Source organism: Macaca thibetana, chromosome 19, assembly GCF_024542745.1.
Source record: "Macaca thibetana thibetana isolate TM-01 chromosome 19, ASM2454274v1, whole genome shotgun sequence".
In the NCBI taxonomy this organism is placed as follows: domain Eukaryota; kingdom Metazoa; phylum Chordata; class Mammalia; order Primates; family Cercopithecidae; genus Macaca; species Macaca thibetana.
The window spans coordinates 15307272-15329762 of NC_065596.1; the positions used below are offsets into that span (position 1 = coordinate 15307272).

General features: G+C 45.1%; 1 protein-coding gene and 1 long non-coding RNA gene across 2 annotated transcripts in view; one reads left to right on the forward strand and one right to left on the reverse strand.

The window, feature by feature from the left end:
• Window positions 1-22491, reverse strand: part of LOC126942911 (uncharacterized) — a 600821-nt gene that overhangs the window by 95493 nt on the left and 482837 nt on the right. The window lies entirely within an intron of this gene.
• The window catches only part of MUC16 (mucin 16, cell surface associated), a 150815-nt gene that overhangs the window by 36401 nt on the left and 91923 nt on the right, over window positions 1-22491 (forward strand). The window contains 8 exon segments of the mRNA XM_050771029.1: window positions 840-953; window positions 4883-6649; window positions 6986-9907; window positions 10892-11016; window positions 11097-11164; window positions 15422-15594; window positions 20549-20584; window positions 20827-20886. Coding sequence (XP_050626986.1) covers window positions 840-953; window positions 4883-6649; window positions 6986-9907; window positions 10892-11016; window positions 11097-11164; window positions 15422-15594; window positions 20549-20584; window positions 20827-20886 — 5265 coding nt within the window.

A 22491-nucleotide genomic window follows, 5' to 3' on the forward strand; every position in this document is an offset into this window, starting at 1 on the left:
CCCAACGACTCCAGTTTCTGCCTCACTGAACAATATCTCCAGGAGAATGATTTGTTCCTTCTCCTTCTTCATATTAGTTTTGTAATTCACACTAAATTTAGACACATTGGTGGCTGTTGACCCACATGTTACTATGTGACTCAGTAGTTGAGTCATGGGTGTTCAGTAAGGAAGGGATGAATGGCATGGTGAGAAGGTAGAAGTGTAGTTGGATGGATAAAAGGAAGAATGGAGAGATGGATGAATGAAAGGAAGGAAAGATGAAGAGGAGGAAGGATAGATGCACAGAAGGAAGGATGAAAAGAAAGAAAGGTGATGGAAGACAGGATTGAAGGGGATACAGGTTGAAGGCAAGAAGGGTGGAAGGATGAAATGAAGTAAAGATTGAAGAAAAGATGGGTGGAAAGAAGAAAGGAGGGTGCACTAAAATCTCACACTTCACCACTATATGATTCATCCATAGAAGCAAAAACCACTTGTACCCTCAAAGCTATTGAAGTACAGACTTTTTAATTAAAAATTTGAAAAGCAAGAGAAAGGAAAAAAGGGAGGAAAGACGAAAGGAAGAATGGGTGGTAGGAGGAAGGAATAAAAGGATGAAAAAATGGAAGAATAGATGATCAGATCTAGGGATGAATGAAGGGAAGGATGGACAAATCTATAGGTAGGTGAATGGATCTATGGACTGGTGTGGCCACTTATGGCACACAGTCCCAGCTCCAGTTCATGTTAATGGACTTGAGGAGTTTTTGTGGCCAATGAAGTGGATTCATTTAGACAGTGCTCTTCTTCTGAATGAGATGAGTTACCCCAGTTTTCCTCCCTACCTTCATCTTCAGGAACTGATGGCATTATGGAGCACATCACAAAAATACCCAGTGAAGCGGCACACAGAGGTACCATAAGACCAGTCAAAGGTCCTCAGACATCCACATTGCCTGCCAGTCCTAAAGGTAAGTTTAACTTTGCTTGCCTCCCAATAATGCCACTTGTGACCATATTTCCTCCTCTAGAGAGACAAAATGCTTGTATTCTTTAGAGAGAGAATTGTGTGTGGTTGTCATAGGTTTCCCTGTCTGAACTGGGTCTTTGTCTAATGGTTACCAGGTAGATGTTACCACTTCTCTTTCTTCTCATGGCATGTTGAGTAGCTTTGTCCAACATCAAATATTCACAAATTTGTCCTTATTAACTAATTTTTTTCAATGCTCATTAAAAACTTACTATGAGCCAGGCACAGCGGCTCACACCTTAATCCCAACACTTTGGGAGGCTGAGGCAGGTGGATCAACTGAGGTCAAAAATTCGAGACCAGTCTGACCAACATGGTGAAACTCCATCTCTACTGAAAATATAAAAATTAGCCGGGCATGGTGGCACACACCTGTAATCACAGCTACTCGGGAGGCTGAGGCAAGATAATCACTTGAACCCAGGAGGTAGAGGCTGCAGTGAGCTGAGATCGTGCCACTGCACTCCAGCCTGGGTGACAGAGCATGACTCTGTCTCAAAAATAAATAAATAAATAAAAAATACATATATATGTATAATTATATATATATCTATTACATATATATATGTAAAATATCTGAAAATACATCCCAATAGTTCTAGCAAATGCAGGAAAAAGAAGTATAAATTAACAGCCTTTATGTATGCCCTGGTTGAAAAACAGACACAACTCTCTTGTAAGAGAAACTTAAAAAAAAAATACCTAGGATTATATCTCTCCCATGATGAAAAATTTAGAACTGTACTTTTTTTTAACTTTCACTTAAATAAAGAAGATGGGTGAGCTCCTGGGTTGTTTATGTTTGTCATCACTGGAGAGCTAAATTACAATATGTAACTACAATGGGGGGAATAAAAACATGATATAAATGTAAGATGGTTTATGACATCACTGTTACATGTTTTCTTTGTCACAATATTTAGTAATTCCTCCTTCTTCTGTTTTGAATAAAGTCTGAAATAAAATTTTCATTTTAAAAGGCAGTAACATGAAATACATAAATAAATTAAAATCTGGGTTTCTCAACCTTGACACTATTGTCATTTGGGGCAGATACTTCTTTGCGGTGGGGAGCTGTGCTGTGCATTGTAGGATGTTTGCCAGCGTCTCTGGCCTCTGTTCTCGATGCCATACCATTCGTCCACACACAGTTGTGACAACCAAAAATATCTCCAGACATTGTTAAGTGTCCCCTGGAAGCAAAACTGCCCCTGGTTGAGAACCACTGAACTGGAGAATGTGTCCTAAGATCCATCTTACTATATGGGCGTTTTCACCTCACTTCATTCTCTTTCCATTCTGGTCCCCACAAGATCCAGAAGTTGCTTTAGGGAATTAATATAAAGCAGTGGTTAATAATATGGGTTTAGCATTTAGATACAATGATGTTCAAGTTGTCACCCTGTCAATAGCTGTGTGTGACCTTGGTAAATTGTGGTCTCTGGATTTCTCTTTCTCTCCTGTAAAATGACAAGAATTATAGAATGTGCATTTTATTTTATTTTATTTTATTTTATTTTATTTTATTTTATTTTATTTTATTTTTTGAGGAGAGTCTTGCTCTGTCACCCAAGCTAGAGTGCAGAGGCACAGTCTCGGCTCCCTGCAACCTCCATCTCCTGAGTTTGAGCCATTCTTCTGCCTCAGCCTCCCGAGTAGCTGGGATTACAGATGCATGCCACTGCACCCAGCTAATTTTTGTATTTTTAGTAGAGATGGGGTTTCACCATGTTGACCAGGCTGGTCTAGAACTCCTGACCTCAGCTGATCTGCCCACCTCATCCTCCCAAAGTTCTGGGATTGCAGGCGTGAGCCACTGTGCCCAGCCAAAATGTGCCATTTAATGTTCTTGTGAGGATCAAAGAGACAGTGCATGTCAAGTGCTTTGCAATTGCTCCTCCTCCTCCTTCCCATCAACATAATCACCATCATCATCACCATCATTGCTAAATACACATGAAGCACTTTAGAGTGTGCATTCTCAGACATATTGTTTTTAGAGTTTATCCAGCAACACAGGGACATTGCTCCACAATCAGAGTCAAAATCCCCTTCATTTTAGCCCCTTTCTCTACCAAACTCCAGTAGGCTTTGTGGGCTTTATAGAGAAGTCTCCAGGGAGTTCTTCCTCTTCCATAGGAACCATTTTCTAAAGCCTGGTCAGCAGCTGCTGTCTCATCAATGCTACTGGAATCTTCTTCAGAGGTATCCCAGTCACCTTGGCCAGCTCTGGTAGTGTCTAGTGTGGTTGGTGGAGAATTCTATTTAGCAAATGTTTATTTTGTAGTAGAATTATTAGTAGTGACAGTAGTAATGGTAAGTAGTAGTGATAGTAACAATAGCAGCAATACACTAGTAAGTAGTAGTGACTGTAGTAATAACCATAGCAATAAGCAGTAATACTAGTACTAATAGTAGTGATAATAGCAGTAATGGTAGGTAGAGTTGAGTAGTAACAGTAGTAGTAGTAGGTAGTAGCAGTGGTAATCATGACAGTAGAAATCATAAGTAATAGTGGTAGCAACAATAGTAGTAACAGTAGTAACCATAGTAATTACCATAGTAATAACCATAGCAATAAGTAGTAGTAGTAGTAGTAACAATAGTAATAACAGCAGTAATGGCAGGTAGAGCACTACCATTACTGCTGTTACTCTACTGTAGGTAGAGTAGTAATATTAAGTGATAGCAGTAGTAACAATAGTAATAGCAGCAGCAGTAGTAATAGTAAGTAGCAGTAACCATAGTAATAACCATAGTGATAGGTAGTAATAGTTGTGGTAACAGTAGTAATAGCAGTAATGGTAGGTAGAGTGGTGGTAGTAGTAACAGTAGTAGTAGTAGCAGTGGTAATAGTAACAGTAGCAATAGTAAATAATACTAGTAGTAACAATAGTAGTAGCAGCAGTAGTAGTAAGTAGTAGTAATCATAGTAATAACCATAGCAATAGGTAGTAGTAGCAGTAGCAATAACAGCAGTAATGGTAGGTGGAGAAGTGATAGTAATAACAGTAGCAATAGCAGGTCATAGTCATGGTAATAGTAGTAATGTCTTATTGTGACCCAGGAGGCACTGTGCTTGGTGCCTTTGTACCAACATTTTGAGATGGCCATTGTACTTATCCCCACTTTATAGATGGAAAAGTGGAGGTCGAGCAATATTTTTTAACTTAAAGAGCCATCCATCTCTTTAGAGAAAGAGCCAGAATCCCAGGCAGGGCTATCTTATTCCAGAACCCAAGCTCTCAAACACACAATGCACAATACTTAATCTCTCTCAAGTCAGAGGAGATCCACTTAAGTATACATCCATCCACATATTCATTCATTCAACCATTCAACAAATATTAGTTGAGCCCTTACCATATGCCAAACAGTCAGACGTGAATAGCTGTTACAAATGAGACTGGGAAGGATGGCACAATGCAGATTCAGACAGTGTGATAAGGAAATATTGAGAAACAAAGATGAGTTCTGGCATGAATTTGTAGAGGTGGATGTGGGCTTGGCACACAAGAATGGCAGAACTTAAGGAATCTGATGAGAAGTGGGCACTTCAGGCAGAGAGAAGAGCTTGAGCAAGGCTCAGAGGCTGACAGTGCAGAAAACACATGGGAAGAGGGAATAGATTACTGCGGTCAAGAATTCACAGAGGAGTTATAGAAGAAGATGCAGCCAAGTTACCGACCAAGGTAAGATAGGGGAATACCAATCACAGTCTCTTTTCCCATTCCAGGAGCATCCCAGGCACATCCTAGTAACTGAGAAACATTTCTCTCCCTTTCCTCATATGGAGAATAAATAAGCTATTGCTAGTCCAGTAAGTGAAATCATTTTGTTCAAATTGTGTGCCCATTCCCCAATTCACAGGACTACACACGGGAGGGACAAAAAGAATGGAGACGACCACCACAGCTCTGAAGACCACCACCACAGCTCCAAAGACCACTTCCAGAGCCATCTTGACCACCAGTGTCTATACTTCCACTTTGGGAACACTGACTCCCCTCAATGCATCAGTGCAAATGGCCAGCACAAGTACCACAGAAATGACGATCACAACCCCATATGTTTCCCCTGATGTTCCAGAAATGACATCCTCATTGGCTACCAGCCTGGGAGCAGAAACCAGCACAGCTCTTCCCAGGACAACCCCATCTGTTTTCAATAGAGAATCAGAGACCACAGCCTCACTGGTCCCTAGTTCTGAGGCAGAGACAAGTCCAGCTATTCAAACTCTAGATGTTTCTTCTAGTGAGCCAGATACAACAGCTTCATGGGTTATCCATCCTGCAGAGACCATCCCAACTGTTTCCAAGACAACCACCAGTTTTTTCCACAGTGAATCACCCACTGTATCTTCCACAGCCACCAGTCATGGGGTAGAAGTCAGCTCAGCCATTCCAACAAATATCTCACCCAGTGAACCAGATGCACTGACCCCACTGGTCACTATTTCTGGGACAGATGCTAGTACAACGTTCCCAACACTGACTAAGTCCCCACATGAAACACAGACAAGAACCACATGGCTCACTCATCCTGCAGAGACCAGCTCAACCACTCCCAGAACAATCCCCAATTTTTCCCATCGTGAATCAGATGCCACACCTTCAGTGGCCACCAGTCCTGGGGCAGAAACCAGTTCAGCGATTCCAACTATGACTGTCTCACCTGGTGCAGCAGATCTGGTGACCTCACAGGTCACTAGTTCTGGAACAGACCGAAATATGACTATTCCAACTTTGAGTCTTTCTTCTGGTGAACCAAAGACCACAGCCTCATTAGTCACCCATCCTGAAGCACAGACAACTTCGGCCATTCCAACTTCAACTATCTTGCCTGGTGTATCAAGGATGGTGACCTCAATGGTCACCAGTTTGGCGGCAGAGACAAGTACAACTAATCCAGCTCTGACAAGCTCCCCTGGTGAACCAGCTACCACAGATTCATTGGTCACGCATCCTGCACAGACCAGCCCAACAGTTCCCTGGACAACTTCCATTTTTTTTCATAGTAAATCAGACACCATACCTTCAATGGCCACCAGTCATGGGGCACAATCCAGTTCAGCTGTCCCAATTCCAACTGTTTCACCTGGAGTACCAGGAGTGGTAACCCCTGTGGTCACTAGTTCTATGACAGTGACAGGTACAACTACTCCAATTCTGACTCTTTCTGCTGGTGAACCAGAGACCACACCTTCAATGGCCACCAGTCATGAGGCAGAAGCCAGCTCAGCTGTTCCAACTGTTTCACCTGGGGTACCAGGAGTGGTGACCTCTCTGGTCACTAGTTCTAGGGCAGTGACCAGTACAACTATTCCAATTCTGACTCTTTCTCCTGGTGAACCAGAGACCACACCTTCAATGGCCACCAGTCATGAGGCAGAAGTCAGCTCAGCTGTTCCAACTGTTTCACCTGGGGTACCAGAAGTGGTGACCTCTCTGGTCACTAGTTCTAGGGCAGTGACCAGTACAACTATTCCAACTCTGACTCTTTCTCCTGGTGAACCAGAGACCACACCTTCAATGGCCACCAGTCATGGGGCAGAAGCCAGCTCAGCTGTTCCAACTGTTTTACCTGAGGTACCAGAAGTGGTGACCTCTCTGGTCACTAGTTCTAGGGCAGTGACCAGTACAACTATTCCAACTCTGACTCTTTCTCCTGGTGAACCAGAGACCACACCTTCAATGGCCACCAGTCAAAGGACAGAAGCCAGCTCAGCTGTTCCAACTCCAACTGTTTCACCTGAGGTACCAGGAGTGGTGACCCCTTTGGTCACTAGTTCTAGGGCAGTGACCAGTACAACTATTCCAACTCTGACTCTTTCTCCTGGTGAACCAGAGACCACACCTTCAATGGCCACCAGTCAAAGGGCAGAAGCCAGCTCTGCTGTTCCAACTCCAACTGTTTCACCTGAGGTACCAGAAGTGGTGACCCCTCTGGTCACTAGTTCTAGGGCAGTGACAGGTACAACTATTCCAATTCTGACTCTTTCTCCTGGTGAACCAGAGACCACACCTTCAATGGCCACCAGTCATAGGGCAGAAGGGGCAGAAGCCAGCTCTGCTGTTCCAACTCCAACTGTTTCACCTGGGGTACCAGGAGTGGTGACCCCTTTGGTCACTAGTTCTAGGGCAGTGACCAGTACAACTATTCCAACTCTGACTCTTTCTCCTGGTGAACCAGAGACCACACCTTCAATGGCCACCAGTCATAGGACAGAAAGGGCAGAAGCCAGCTCAACTGTTCCAACTGTTTTACCTGAGGTACCAGAAGTGGTGACCTCTCTGGTCACTAGTTCTAGTGCAATAGCCAGTACAACTATTCCAACTCTGGCTATTTCTTCTGGTGAACCAGAGACCACAACTTCATTAGTCACCCGTTCTGACGCAAAGACAATTTCAGCCATTCCAACTTTAGCTGTCTCCCCTACTGTACAAGGGCTGGTGACTTCACTGGTCCCTAGTTCTGGGTCAGAGACCAGTGCATTTCCAAATCTAACTGCTGTCTCAGGTCAACCAGAGACCACAGCCTCATGGGTCACTCATTTCGGGACAGAAACAAACTCTGTTGTTCCAACTTTGACTGTCTCCACTGGGGAGCCATTTACAAAAATCTCATTTGTCACCCATCCTGCAGAGAGTAGCTCAACTGTTCCCAGGACAACCTCAAGCTTTTCCCATAGTGAATCAGACACTATGCCTTCCACAGTCACCAGTCCTGAGGCAGAATCCAGCTCAGCCATTTCAACAACTATTTCACCTGGTATACCAGGTGTGCTGACTTCCCTGGTCACTAGCTCTGGGACAGACATCAGTGCAACTTTTCCAACAGTGCCTGAGTCCCCACATGAATCAGAGGCAACAGCCTCATGGGTTACTCATCCTGCAGTCACCAGCACAACAGTTCCCAGGACAACCCCTAATTTTTCTCATAGTGAACCAGACACCACACCCTCAATAGCCACCAGTCCCGGGGCAGAAGCCAGTTCAGCTTTTCCAACAATAACTGCCTCGTCTGATGTACCAGATATGGTGACCTCACAGGTCACTAGTTCTGGGACAGACACCGGTATAACTATTCCAGCTCTGACTCTTTCTCCTGATGAACAAGAGACCACAACCTCATTTATCACCTATTCTGAGACACACACAAGTTCAGCCATTCCAACTCTGACTGTCTCCCCTGGTACATCAAAGATGCTGACCTCACTGGTCACTAGTTCTGGGACAGACAGCACTACAACTTTCCGAACACTGACGGAGACCCCATATGAACCAGAGACAACAGCCACACAGCACATTCATCCTGCAGAGACCAACACAATGGTTTCCAGGACAACCCCCAAGTTTTCCCATAGTGAGTCAGACACCACACTCCCAGTAGCCATCACCAGTCCTGGGCCAGAAGCCAGTTCAGCTGTTTCAACGACAACTGTCTCACCTGATATGTCAGATCTGGTGACCTCACTGGTCCCTAGTTCTGGGACAGACACCAGTACAACCTTCCCAACATTGAGTGAGACCCCATATGAACCAGTGACTACAGCCACATGGCTCACTCATCCTGCAGAGACCAGCACAAAGGTTTCTAGGACAATTCCCAACTTTTCCCATAGGGGATCAGACAGTACACCCTCAATGGTCACCAGTCCTGGAGTAGACGCCAGGTCAGCTGTTCCAATTACAACCATCCCATCCAGTATACCACAGGTAGTGACGTCACAGGTCACTAGTTCTGCAACAGACACTAGTACAGCTATTCCAACTTTGACTCCTTCTCTTGGTGAACCAGAGACCACAGCCTCATTGGCTGCCCATCCTGGGACACAGACTGGCTTCACTGTTCCAATTCGGACTGTTCCCTCTAGTGAGCCAGGTACAACAGCTTCCTGGGTCACTCATCCTGCACAGATCAGCACACCTGTTTTGAGAACAACCCCCAGTTTTTCCCATAGTAGACCAGATGCCACACCTTTAATGGCCACCAGTCCTGGGACAGAAGTCAGTTCAGCTGGGCTGACAACAATCTCCCCTGGTGCACCAGAGATGGTGACTTCACAGATCACTAGTTCTGGGGCAGCAACTAGTACAACTATTCCAACTTTGACTCATTCTCCTGTTATGCCAGAGACCACAGCCTTATTGATCACCCATCCCAGCACAGAGACAAGTACGTTTCCTGCTTCAACTGTGTTTCCTCAAGTATCAGGGACCACAGCCTCACTCTCCATTAGACCTGGCACAGAGACTAGCACAGCTCTCTCAACTCAGACAACATCCTCTCTCTTCACCCTACTTGTAACTGGAACTGGCAGAGTTGATCTAAATCCAACTGCTTCACCTGGTGTTTCTGCAAAAACAGCCTCACTTTCCACCCATCCAGGGACAGAAACCAGCACAATGATTCCAACTTCAACTCTTTCCCTTGGTTTATTAGAGACTGCAGGCTCACTAGCCACCAGCTCTTCAGTAGAGACCAGCACCGGTACTCTAACTCGGACTGTTTCCCCTGCTGTCTCTGGGCTTCCCAGTGCCTCCATAACAACTGGTAAGCCCCAAACTGTGACCTCCTGGAACACAAAAACCTCATCATCTGTAACTTCAGCTGGACCCCCAGAATTTTCCGGGACTGTCACAGGCACCCCTATGACCTTGATACCATCAGAGACGCCAACACCACCTAAACCCAGTCATAGAGAAGGAGTGAGTCCAACCGCTATCTTGAGAACTACGGTGGTTGAAACCACTAATTTAGCTGCCACAGGTTCCAGTCCCACTGTGGCCAAGACCACAACCACCTTCAATACACTGGCTGGAAGCTCCTTTGCTCCTCTGACCACACCTGGGATGTCCACCTTGGTCTCTGAGAGTGTGACCTCAAGAGCAAGTAAGAATAACTTTTTTATTGTGGTAAAATATAAATACTATAAAATTTTCCATTCTAAACATTTTAAATGTACAATTCAGCAGTACTAATACATTCACATTGTTGTGCAACCCTCACCAATATCTATTTTCAAAACTTTTTTTTTGTCACCCCAAACAGGACTGAAGGAATAATTTCCCATTCCCCATTTTCCCTAGTGCAGTGGTGCAATCTTGGCTCACTGCAACCTCTGAACCTCTGTCTCCTGGGTTCAAGCAATTCTCCTGCATCAGACTCCTGAGTAGCTGGGACTACAGGTGCACACCACCATGCCTGGCTAATTTTTTGTATTTTTAGTAGAGACAGGGTTTCACTATGTTGGGTAGGCTGCTCTCGAACTCCTGACCTCAGGTGATCCACCCTCCTCGGCCACTCAAAGTGCTGGGATCACAGGCATAAGTCACTGCACCCAGCCCTGTCTCACTTTTCTTTTCTTTTTTTATTTTTTTGAGACGGAATCCCACTCTGTCACCAAGCTGGAGTGCAGTGGCGCAATCTTGGCTCACTGCAACCCCCGCCTCCCTGTTCAAGGGATTCTCCTGCCTCAGCCTCCTGAGTAGCTGGGACTACAAGGTGTGTGCCACCACACCCAGCTAATTTTTGTATTTTCAGTAGAGACAGGGTTTCACCATGTTGGCCAGGATGGTCTCCATCTCTTGACCTCATGATCCACCCTTGGCCTCCCAAAGTGCTGGGATTGCAGGCGTGAGCCACCGCGCCTGGCCGTCTCAGCCCGTACAGCCCGAGCAAACTGGAATCACTGGTCACCCCACATAGGAAGGTCTCAGACAGTGACTGCTACATAAGGTATTTCAAGTAGGATGGCCCAGGCTGGACCCCAGCTGGATGCTGGAGTTAAAATGTGTCCTCGGAGGCTTTCCTCCCGTGCCCCACTGCCCAGGCTCTGACTTAGGACTGCTCTCTTCTTACCCTGCCTTTCTGCAGCTGGCATGCCTTTGTTGATGCCTTTGACTGTCAACTTCACCATCACCAACCTGCAGTACACGAAGGACATGGGGCGCCTGGGCTCTGAAATATTCAATGCCACCGAGAGGGCCCTGCAGCAGCTGGTGAGAGCCCCCCAGCCAATGCCCACTCCTCCAATGTTTCGGTCCCTCCTCCTCCTCATCTCTCTCTCATTCCTTCCCAGCTCGAGCCCTTGTTCCAGAACAGCAGTATTGGTTCCCTCTATGCTGGCTGCAGGCTGACCTCGCTCAGGTGAGACCCCCCCTTCATGGCACCTACAGCAACCCCGATTCAGTCCTTTCTTTGCCTCCCACACCCCCAGCAGCCACAGCGACTTGGGCTTTTGCTGAGAGGCAGTATAGCATAATAGACCCAAAGTGCCTCGGTTGGAACACCGGCTCTACAATTTGCTAGCTGTGTGACCCTGGGCAAGACGCACAGCCTCTCTGTTCCTCAATCATATTATTTATAAAATGGTGATGATAACAGTCTCTTACTCTTGATGATAATAACAGTTTCTTATTCTATTGGTGATAGTAACAGTCCCTTGCTCTTTTCTCTCTGTTTTTTTTTTGAAATGGAGTCTCACTCTGTCACCCAGGCTGGAGTACAGTGGCATGATCTTAGCTCACAGCAACCTCCGCCTCCCAGGTTCAAGCGATTCTCCTGCCCCAGCCTCCCAACAGTCTCTTACTCTTAATCACTTAGCAGAGTGCCTGGACCATTGTGAATGCTCATTTAATTAGGACTCATAGCAGCAATTGGTGTAGCATCTTTGCCAAAGGTATCCCCAGAATCCCTGACAGCTTCCTGGCCCCAGCCCATCTCTACCACATTAGGGTCAAGCTCCGGACACCACAGCTCTGCAGTTTGCTCCCTGGAAAGAGATAGGCACTTTGCCAAAGTCAGTCTTACTGAATCAAAGGGAAAAATCCATTATCTTTTTTTTTTTTTTTTTTTTTTTTTTTTGAGACGGAGTCTCGCTCTGTAGCCCAGGCTGGAGTGCAGTGGCCGGATCTCAGCTCACTGCAAGCTCCGCCTCCTGGGTTCACGCCATTCTCCGGCCTCAGCCTCCCGAGTAGCTGGGACTACAGGCGCCTGCCACCGCGCCCGGCTATTTTTTGTATTTCTTAGTAGAGACGGGGTTTCACCGTGTTAGCCAGGATGGTCTCGATCTCCTGACCTCGTGATCCGCCCATCTCGGCCTCCCAAAGTGCTGGGATTACAGGCTTGAGCCACCGCGCCCGGCCTTTTTTTTTTTTTTAATTTTACTTTAAGTTCTACGATACATGTGCAGAACGTGCTGGTTTGTTACATAGGTATGCATGTGCCATGGTAGTTTGCTGCACCTATCAACACATCATCTAGGTTTTAATGACCTGTCTTTTCCTCTCTGCTTGTGTCCCCTCAGTGTTCTCTGGGCTCAGTGGATTCAGGACCCTTTCCTTACACCTTACAACCCTGCAGCCTCTCTGTGAGGTTCTCCATTCAGTCAACTCAGATCCCCCTGCCAGAGGGGTGGGTCTTCTACTCACATAGCCCCATGAAAAGAAATCAAAACTGTCCTCAGCTGAGCTCCCCTGACCCCACCCGCCCCCATCTCTCCATAGGATCGGGGAATGTCATAACATTGTTCTTACGACATGCCACCAGCAATCTAAGTGGTTTACGTGTTTTCATTTATTTTATCCTCACAACCACATTATTTTTATCCCATCTTGTGGATGAGACAACTGAAGCTCAGAATAATCAAGTTCCTTGCTTAAGAGAAGCCTGGCTTTAAGCCCAAGGGTTCTGGTTCTAGAATCTTTACTTGTAACCTTGACACCAGCAGTTCTCAAGCTTACTGGGTTCAACAACCTTTTACATTCCACTTCGTTGACATACCATTGACATGTAAACATTGTGTATATGTAAGGTGTACAACTAGATGTCTGGACATGTGTGAACCTGGTGAAGTGGTCACCAGAATGCAGCTAATTTGCACATCCAGCACCTCTCCAGAGTTACCATTTGTGCGCGCATGTGTGTGTGTGGAGAAGATTTAATTTAAGATCAATCCTCTCTGCTAATTTCAAGTATACAATACAGCATTGTTAACCTTCGTAATCATGCTATACATTAGATCTTCAGAACTTATTCACCTTATGGTTTAAACTTTGTACCCTTTGGCCAGCATTATCCCATTCTCTCCTCCTTTTGCATTCTTAAAAAGTATTCATAGCCGAGCGTGGTGGCTCACGCCTGTAATCCCAGCATTTTGGGAGGCTGAGGCAGGTGGATAACCTGAAGTCAAGAGTTCGAGACCATCCTGGTCAACACAGCGAAACCCCGTCTCTACTAAAAATACAAAAATTAGCTGGGCGTGGTGGCGCATGCCTGTAATCCCAGCTACTCGGGAGGCTGAGGCACAAGAATTGCATGAACCTGGGGGGGCGGAGGTTACAGTGAGCTGAGATCACGCCACCGCACTCCAGCCTGGGGGACAGAGTGATACTCTGTCTGAAAAAAAAAAAAAAGTATTCAGAACTCCAAAGAGCCTTTGGGCTTGTATAACAATATTTACTGTATTCAAAATTAAAACTAGCCCAGGCACAGTGGCTCACACCTGTAATCCCAGCACTTTGGGAGGCTGAGGCAGGCAGAAGGCTTGAGCTCAGGAGTTTGCAACCAGCCCAGACGAGCAAGTGAGACTCAGTCTCCACAAAAAATACAAAACTTAGCTGGGTGTGGTGGCGTCTGCCTGTGATCCCAGCTACTTGGGAGGCTGAGGTGGGAGGATGGCTTGAGCCTGGAGGCAGAGGTTAAAGTGAGCCAAGATTGCACCACTGCACTCCAGCCCGGGCAGCAGAGCCTGACCTTGCTCAAAAAAAAAAATTAAAACTAAGAAATAGTACAAATATGTATTCATTCATTCACTAAAAATAATAAATCTACTACATGTTAACATAGAGAACATATTTTTAGGTATAATAGCCATATTCCACCCCCCCTCCACCAAAAAAAACCCATTTAAAAAAAGGGGCGTTGTTTGCAAATCTTTTTCTTTTAATGTTGCATAGATTTACCTTTTATTTTACTTTTTAATTGGTATATATTGATTGTACATATTTATAGTCTTAATACCTGTGGTATATAGTGATCAGATCAAGGTAATTAACACATCTATTATCTCAAACATTGATCACTTCGTTGTGTTGGGACCATTCAGTATCCTCCTTCTAGCTATTTGACACTAATAATATATTTTTTTTAAATTTTTAATTTTTGTGGGTACACAGTAGGTGGGTATTTATGGGGTACATGAGATGTTTTGACGCAGGCATGCAACGTGTGACCATCACTTCAGGGAGAGTGGGGCATTCATCCCATCAAGCATCTATTCTTTGTGTTACAAACAATCCAGTTATACTTTTTTAGTTATTTTAAAAAACACAATTAAATTATTATTTCCTATAGTCACCCTGCTGTGCTATTAAGTACTGGAGTTTTTTTTCAGTAATTTTTTAAATTTAAATTTTAATTTTTGAGATGGAATCTCGCTCTGTCACTCAGGCTGGGGTGTAGTGGCGTGACCTCAGCTCACCGCAACCTCTGCCTCCTGGGTTCAAGTGATTCTCCCACCTCACCTCAGCCTCCTGAGTAGCTGGGACTATAGGCATCCACCACCACACCCGGCTAATTTTTGTATTTTTAGTAGAGACAGGGTTTCACCATTTTGGCCAGGCTGGTCTCGAACTCCTCAGCATAAGTGATCCACCTGCCTCGGCCTCCCAAAGTGCTGGGATTACAGGTGTGAGCCACTGCACCTGGCACTTTTTTAGTTATTTTAAAATGTATAATTAAGGCGAGGCATGGTGGCTTTTGCCTGGAATTCTAGCACTTTGGGAGGCTAAGGTGGGCCAATCACCTGAAGTCAGGGGTTCAAGACCAGCCTGGCCAACATGGCAAAACCCCATCTCTACTAAAAATACAAAAATTAGCCGGGCACAGTGGTAGGCACCTGTAATCCCAGTCACTCTGGAGGCTGAGGCAGGAGAATCGCTTGAACCCACGAGGTGGAGGTTGCAGTGAGCCAAGATCGCATCATTGCACTCCAGCCTGGGCGACAAGAGTGAAACTCTGTCTCAAAAAAAAAAAAAAAAGAAAAGTCAAGACGAGCAAAAAGATCACCATTTCGGACTGTGATGACTAATCAATTTGACTTGTGTATTATCTTCACCGCCAGACCATTCGTTCTGTAGCTTAGCTTAGGAGCACCCTCCACCCCATTTGCTCACACTATCCTGTAATCTCTGTGCTCTCACTGCTGTTCTTTGGGTTTCATATTTTCCTTATATTCTTCCACGTCTAGCTGGATTGCAGAGTTAAGTTTATGATTATGAAAGGAAAACTAAATAACAACAACAACAACAAAAACCACCAAGGGGCACCACTGGAGAAAGGAGCTGTTCAGAGTACCAGCTGTCAAGTATCTCTGTATGTCTGCATTCCCATGTCCCTCCCTAGGGCTGAAAAGGATGGGACAAGCACCAGAGTGGATGCCATCTGCACCTACCGCTCAGATCTCACCAGCTATGAGCTGGACAGAGAGCAGCTGTACTGGGAGCTGAGCCAGTTGACTCACGGTGTCACCCTGCTGGGACCCTACACTCTTAACAGGAACAGCCTCTATGTCAACGGTGAGTAGCTATTGACAATGGTGAGTAACTTGGGCTACAGTTGGGGAGGCTCCTCCTGCTCCCCAAATGGGTCTCCCTGTAGTACAAGTCCTCTACCTATGTTCAAAGTTCTGGGCCAACCTAGAATTTCCAGGGTGTGTGGGGTCTGTTTTCTCTCCACTCAACACACTTAAAAAGAAGCTTTCAGTCGGGCACGGTGGCTCACACTGGCTCACGTCAGCACTTTGAGATGCCGAGGCGGGCAGATCACAAGGTCAAGAGATCAAGACCAGCCTGGCCAACATGGTGAAACTCCGTGTCTACTCAAAATACAAAATTTAGCTGGGTGTGGTGGCATGTGCCTGTAATCCCAGCTATTCAGTAGGCTGAGGCAGGAAAACTGCTTGAACCTGGGAGGCGGAGGTTGCAGTGAACCAAGATCACGCCACTGCACTCCAGCCTAGCAACAGAGCAGGACTCCGTCTCAAAAAAGAGGAAGCTTCTTTCAAGTGGAAATAAAGATTCCCTCCACAGCCTTCTCATCCCCATGACCATTCAGAGGCCCACGGGGAGCATGCAGAATCAAGGAAGGAAGGGAAAAGCCAGGCTCATTGTGGTGACTGGACATAATTCTTCCCCAACAGGCAACAGGTTCCCAATACAGTCACTCATCTTCGTCTTTCTCTTCTTTATAGCAGCTGGTGGCCCTTTACTTTCTCCAAAGGTCAGCTGGAACTATACACTCCACCCGCAAAACAAACCAAAAAACTCTGACTAATGTGTTTAGCGATAAAGCCCTTTGCAACAATGCTGTTGGCAACAATACCAACAGGAACACCTGTGATAAAGGTTAATATTTATTGAGGGATTCCTGTGATACTGAACTTCGTATGTATATTATGTTTTACTAACCTTACCAAAGTCTTAGCAGGCTGTAAAATATACATACCAGAGAAACAAACAAGGCTCAGGGCAGGGAATCGGTTTGCCCAAGTTTTGATAGCTAAGTAGTAGAATTGGGACTCAAACCCCAAATTGATTCTAAAATCTAGCCATCCTAACTTCTTCTCCTTTTTTATTTATTTATTTATTTATCTATTTATTTATTTTTTTTTTAAGACAGAGTCTTGTGGTGTGATCTTGGCTCACTGCAACCTCTGCCTCCTGGGTCCAAGCGATCCTCCTGCCTCAGCCTCGCCAGTAGCTGGGATTACCGGCACACGCCACCAATCCAGGCTAATTTTTGTATTTTTAGTAGAGACAGGGTTTCACCATGTTGGTCAGGCTGGTCTCGAACTCCTGACCTCAGGTGATCCACCCGCCTCAGCTTCCCATAATGCTGGGATTACAGGCACGAGCCACCGCACCTGGCCACCACCCTAACTTCTAAGCATCGCCGCAGACCCAGCATGAATAAGCCCACACATCTCAGGATGGAAAAGCCTATCAAGGAGCTTCTAATACAACAATTTGAGCTAAAGTTTGATTAACTCTGTCCTCACTATACCACCTTAGACATTTTCTTTATACCTGGATGACAACCTGCCTTGTATTTCATTACAAGTCATTGAGAGTGACTTAAAAGTAGCTGTTAACAGTGTGTGTTTTGGTGAATCCCAAGTCCTGGTGCTGCTGACCGTGTGGCCCTGGGAGAGTCCTGCAGCCTCTCTAGGCTTCTGGAACAATGCTCTTAGCAACATCACCAACAAGAACACCTACAATAAAAGCTAATATTGACTGTAAAAGCTAATATTTACAGAACTTCTTATATGTGTTATGTCTCACTAATCCTGCCCAAAGGATTCAATGTCCTATTTTTTTTTTTTTTTTTTTTTTTTGACAGTCTCCCTCTGGCACCCAGGCTGGAGTGCAGCGGTACAATCTTAGCTCACTGCAGCCTCCGCCTCCCAGGTTCATGCGATTCTCCTGCCTCAGCCTCTCGAGTAGCTGGGACTACAGGCGCCCGCCACCACGCCCGGCTAATTTTTTGTATTTTTAGTAGAGACGAGGTTTCCCCATGTTGGCCAGGCTGATCTCAAACTCCTGGCCTCAGGTGATCCACCTGCCTCAGCCTCCCAAAGTGCTGGGATTACAGGCGTGCGCCTCCGTGCCTGCCCATATGTGTTATGTCTTACTAATCCTCTAATCCTGCCAAAAGGATTCAGTGTCCTTATTTATTTATTTATTTTTGATAGAGTTTCCCTCTAGTGCCCAAGCTGGAGTGCAGTGGTGGTCTTGGCTCACTGCAGCCTCCACATCCCGGGTTCAAGTGATTCTCCTACCTCAGCCTCTCGAGAAGCTGGGACTACAGGCGCCCGCCACCACACCTGGCTAATTTTTGTAATTTTGTAGAGATGGGGTTTCACCATGTTGGCCAGGCTGGTCTCGAACTCCTGACCTCCTGTGATCCACCCACCTCAGTCTCCCAAAGTGCTGGGATTATAGGCGTGAGCCACTGTGCCCAGCCATATGTGCTATGTCTCACTAATCTTGCCCAAAGGGTTCAGTTTTTTTTTTTTTTTTTTCTTTCTTTTTAATGGAGTCTCCCTCTGGCGCCCAGTCTGGAGTGCGGTGGTACAATCTTGTCTCACTGCAGCCTCCGCCTCCCAGGTTGAAGCGATTCTCCAGCCTCAGCCTCTCAAGTAGCTGGGACTACAGGCGACCGCCACCACGCCTGGCTAATTTTTGTATTTTTGTAGAGATGGGGTTTCACCATGTTGGCCAGACTAGTCTCAAACTCCTGATCTCAAGTGACCCACCCAAAAGCCTCCCAAAGTGCTGGGATTACAGGTGGGAGCCACCTCACCTGCCCCTATTTTCGGAATGGATTTTTTTTTTTTAATTTTTAAAATGTCAGCTAAGATTATTGTGAAGATCAAATAAGATAAAAACCTCATAACCTAAGTAAATGATAGGGTTCCGCTTGGCCCAGTCTCAGAAATTTCAAGAAAACCAGTCAAACCAGCAAATGTAAAATAAGTCTAAATTTTCTTTGCACTATTCACAGAGCGCCAAAGAGGATCTAATTCATGTTTCAGAACATACCACACTTGCTAAAATCCCGCAATACTCATGAAAGACTCATGAAAACTCCAGGCCCCTAACTACAAGACATCACTGTGGATCATCCAAATACAGCAAGCCCCAATCTTAGGACAGGAATGAGGCATGAATGGCCTCTGTGCTAATGATTTAACCTAATGCTGAATTTGCTATTTCCCCTCTGAATCCACTTGGAGATTTCCTTTATATCTGATTTGAAATAGAGGATATATACTCCTCTATCCTTGACATAGGAGATAATACACACAAAGTATTTCATTGTAGTATCAAGTACACATCCTGTTCTGTGTCCATAGGATTATGACTAATTTCGGGCACAGCTTAACAGTGTGGTACTATTGAATGACAGACAGATGTCTGTTTTGTTGGATGCAGGACAAGCCATGTAACCTCCCTAGACTTTAATGTCCTCTCTGTAGAATGGAATAAAAATACCATGTGGGATTGTTCCGATAATCAAATGAGATAAATCAGGAACAACCCATGTGAATTACAGGGCTGTCCTGGGTTCCGTCTTTCCTTGTATCTCTCACAGAGCCTCAAAGGAGATGCAATCCATGACCTAGAGAAACACTCATGGCAACTTCTCTTATCCCCAATTCCTTTCTTGCTCCAATGGTACTGCCACTCCTGTCATCCTGAAGTCTCTTGTTTTTACCACCACATCTGTTTTGCCAAATTTTCTCCAGTATTCCAAACCATACTAATCCATCCATCCTTCCTTCCTTCCTTCCTTCCTTCCTTCCTTCCTTCCTTCCTTCCTTCCTTCCTTCCTTCCTTCCTTCCTTCCTTCCTCCCTCCCTCTCTCTTTTTCTTTCTCTTTCCTTCTCTTTCTTTCCTTCTTTCTTCTTTCTTTCTTTTTCTCTTCTCTTCTCTTCTTTTCTTTTTGAGACACGGTCTCTCTCTGTCGCACAGGCTGGAGTGCAATGGCACGATCTCAGCTCACTGCAACCTCCGCCTCCTGGGTTCAAGCGATTCTCCTGCCTCAGCCTCCTGAGTAGCTGGGATTACAGGCGCCCACCGCCATGCCACGCTAATTTTTGTGTTCTTAGTGGAGAGGGGGTTTCACCATGTTGGCCAGGATGGTCTTGAACTCCTGACCTCAAGTGATCCACCTATCTAGGTCTTCCAAAGTGCTGGGATTACAGGCGTGAGCCACCGCACCCGGCTCCATATGAACCATTTCTATCCCTCATCTCTCTATACTTTTACCTAAAAATACCACTCTATTCACCCATCACATTTTTGTCAGTTCTACATCACACACACACACACACACACACACACACAGAGAGAGAGAGAGAGAGAGAGAGAGAAACAAAGCTGGAAAAAAATTGTACTATCATGAAATTTTGTGAAAGGAGGTAAGCTGACAGAGTAAGAATCAAACTAAATTATCTTTATGGGTAGAGACAATACAAATAAGATCAGAAAGCTCACTCATCCATACATGTGTCTTTCCACCCTTGTAATGTATTTATTATTATTGCTGGTGCATACTAGATTCCCCGTAAATAGGGACAGCTATTATGATATTTTTACTTCAGGAATAATAATAGTGATGATCTCCACCATTATTGTCCAAGGACAAAGCACAAAATAAGTACCAAATAAAATGTAGCCATTATCCTTTATTCACAAAAGATCCTGGCCCCACCTCTTCTCAATGAAATGTCCATGACTTGTTCAACTTTGGCAACTCTGGGCTGAGACGATAGAGGTTCTCTTGTGAGCTGAAGTCACGCATCTAAGGTGGAAACCCTTTCCCTCCCTCTGGCTGGCTGAGGGATAGCCCAGATGGGGTCATCATGAAAGTTTCCCATGATTTCCATTTCTAGATCTACCATCTTCCCCTCCCCTACCTCTCACCCATCATAATAGTCCTTCTTTACTCTTTCCTCCCTATCTGCAGGTTATAACCATCGGTACCAGACCCCTGCCACCAGCAGTGAGTATTCAAAGCTGTGATATTCCAATGGCCTTGGGATCCTTCCTCCCCAAGGTGCATTCCTCAGAAAAGAAACTGATCATTCCCCTCCCTGCGGGCCCAGCCACAGCCTCAGAGCAGCCCCTAACCCATCAAGGTCTTGGTGTGAACCAAGATAGAAGCCCAAATACCAATTAGCAGTTCCTGTGCCACATGCCTTTAGAAAGACACCCAATCAGTTTTCCACGTTCTTTTTTTCTCAGCTCCAGTGACTTCTACATTCTCCCCAGGGATTTCCACATCCTCCATCCCCAGCTCCACAGGTAGGAAGCTCCTCTCTGGCTTCTATGAAATTTAACACTGCACGGTCTGTTCCCTGCTGACCACCCAGCCTCGGCCTGTTCCACTCTCCCTCTCACTCTCTAATTTTTTTTCTTTTTTCCTTTTCTTTATTCTTTTTTTTTTTTTTTTTTTTTTTTTAACACGGAGTCTTGTTCTGTCACCCAGGCTGGAGTGCAATGGCATGATCTCAGCTCACTGCAACCTTCGCCTCCCAGGTTCAAGTGATTCTCCTACCTCAGCCTCCCAAGTAGCTGGGATTACAGGCATGCGCCACCACGCCTGGCTAATTTTTTGCATTTTTAGTAGAGACAGGGTTTCACCATGTTGGCCAGGCTGGTCTCAAACTCCTGACCTCAGGTGATCCACCTGCCTTGGCCTCCCAAAGTGCTGGGATTATAGGCATGAGCCACCACTCCTGGCCCACTCTCTAAATTTTGACCATCCCAGGTACTTGAGTGGTATTCTAGCACCCTAACCTCTGTCCAGCCTCAGGAGTTTTGCACTAGCGATTCCTGGAGGCCAGCTATGGTTGGTATCTTCTCAACTTTCTATTTTTTTTAATTTAATTTTTTTTTTTTTTTGAGATGGAGTCTCACTCTGTCACCCATGCTGGAGTGCAGTGACACGCTCTTGGCTCACTGGAACCTCTACCTCCTGGGTTCATGCAATTTTCCTGCCTCATCTGGAAATTTTCTCAGTGGCCAAGATCATGCCACTGCACTCCATCCTGGGCAATGGAGCTAGGCTCCATCTCAGAAAAAAAAAAAAAAAAAAAAAAGATAGAAGTTGGGCATTCCTAACCCTTAACCCTGCCTTGTGATTCTGGAGTTATTGGATAGAACCTGGTGTCCTGTAATTTAAATTCTTCCTTCCGGCCTCCTGTTTTGTGAGTCACAATACTGCAAACTTTTTACATGCTGTAGACAGGATGTTCACTCTCCACTTCCTCACTGCTCTGCCCTAATCAATTCAACCATTTATGTGACATGCCTAACTCCTCTGGGCTTGTACGTATGTAATGTGTATTATAAAGCAAGTCATTCCATGATCAATGATGTCACTTTTTCTAGGTGCTTTTGAAATTTGTTCTTCATCATTAATTTTCCGTAGTTTGATTACGATGTGTCTGGGCATGGTTTTCTTTGAGTTTATCCTGCTTAAAGTTTTCTCAGCTTCTTGAGTCTCAAAGTGTTTGTTTTTCAAGAAATTTGGGAAATGATCTGAGACTATATCTTCAACTTTGTTTTCTGCTCTGATTCTTTCTCCCCTTCGGACCTCCAATGAAATGATGTTGCCCCAAGAGACCCTGAGGTTCTGTTCATTTTGTTATTTGTCAACCTTTTTTTCCTCTCCAACTTTCAGGTTTAATAATTTTTATAGAATATTTTCACAATCACCAAGCCTTTTCTCTGTCAGCTCCATTCTGCCCGTCCATTGAATTCTTTTTATCTCAGTTACTTTATCTTCCAGTTCAAAAGTTTCTATTTGGTGATAGATAGATAGATAGATAGATAGATAGATAGATAGATAGATAGATAGACAGACAGATTAGATGATATATGTTATAACATATATATTATATATTA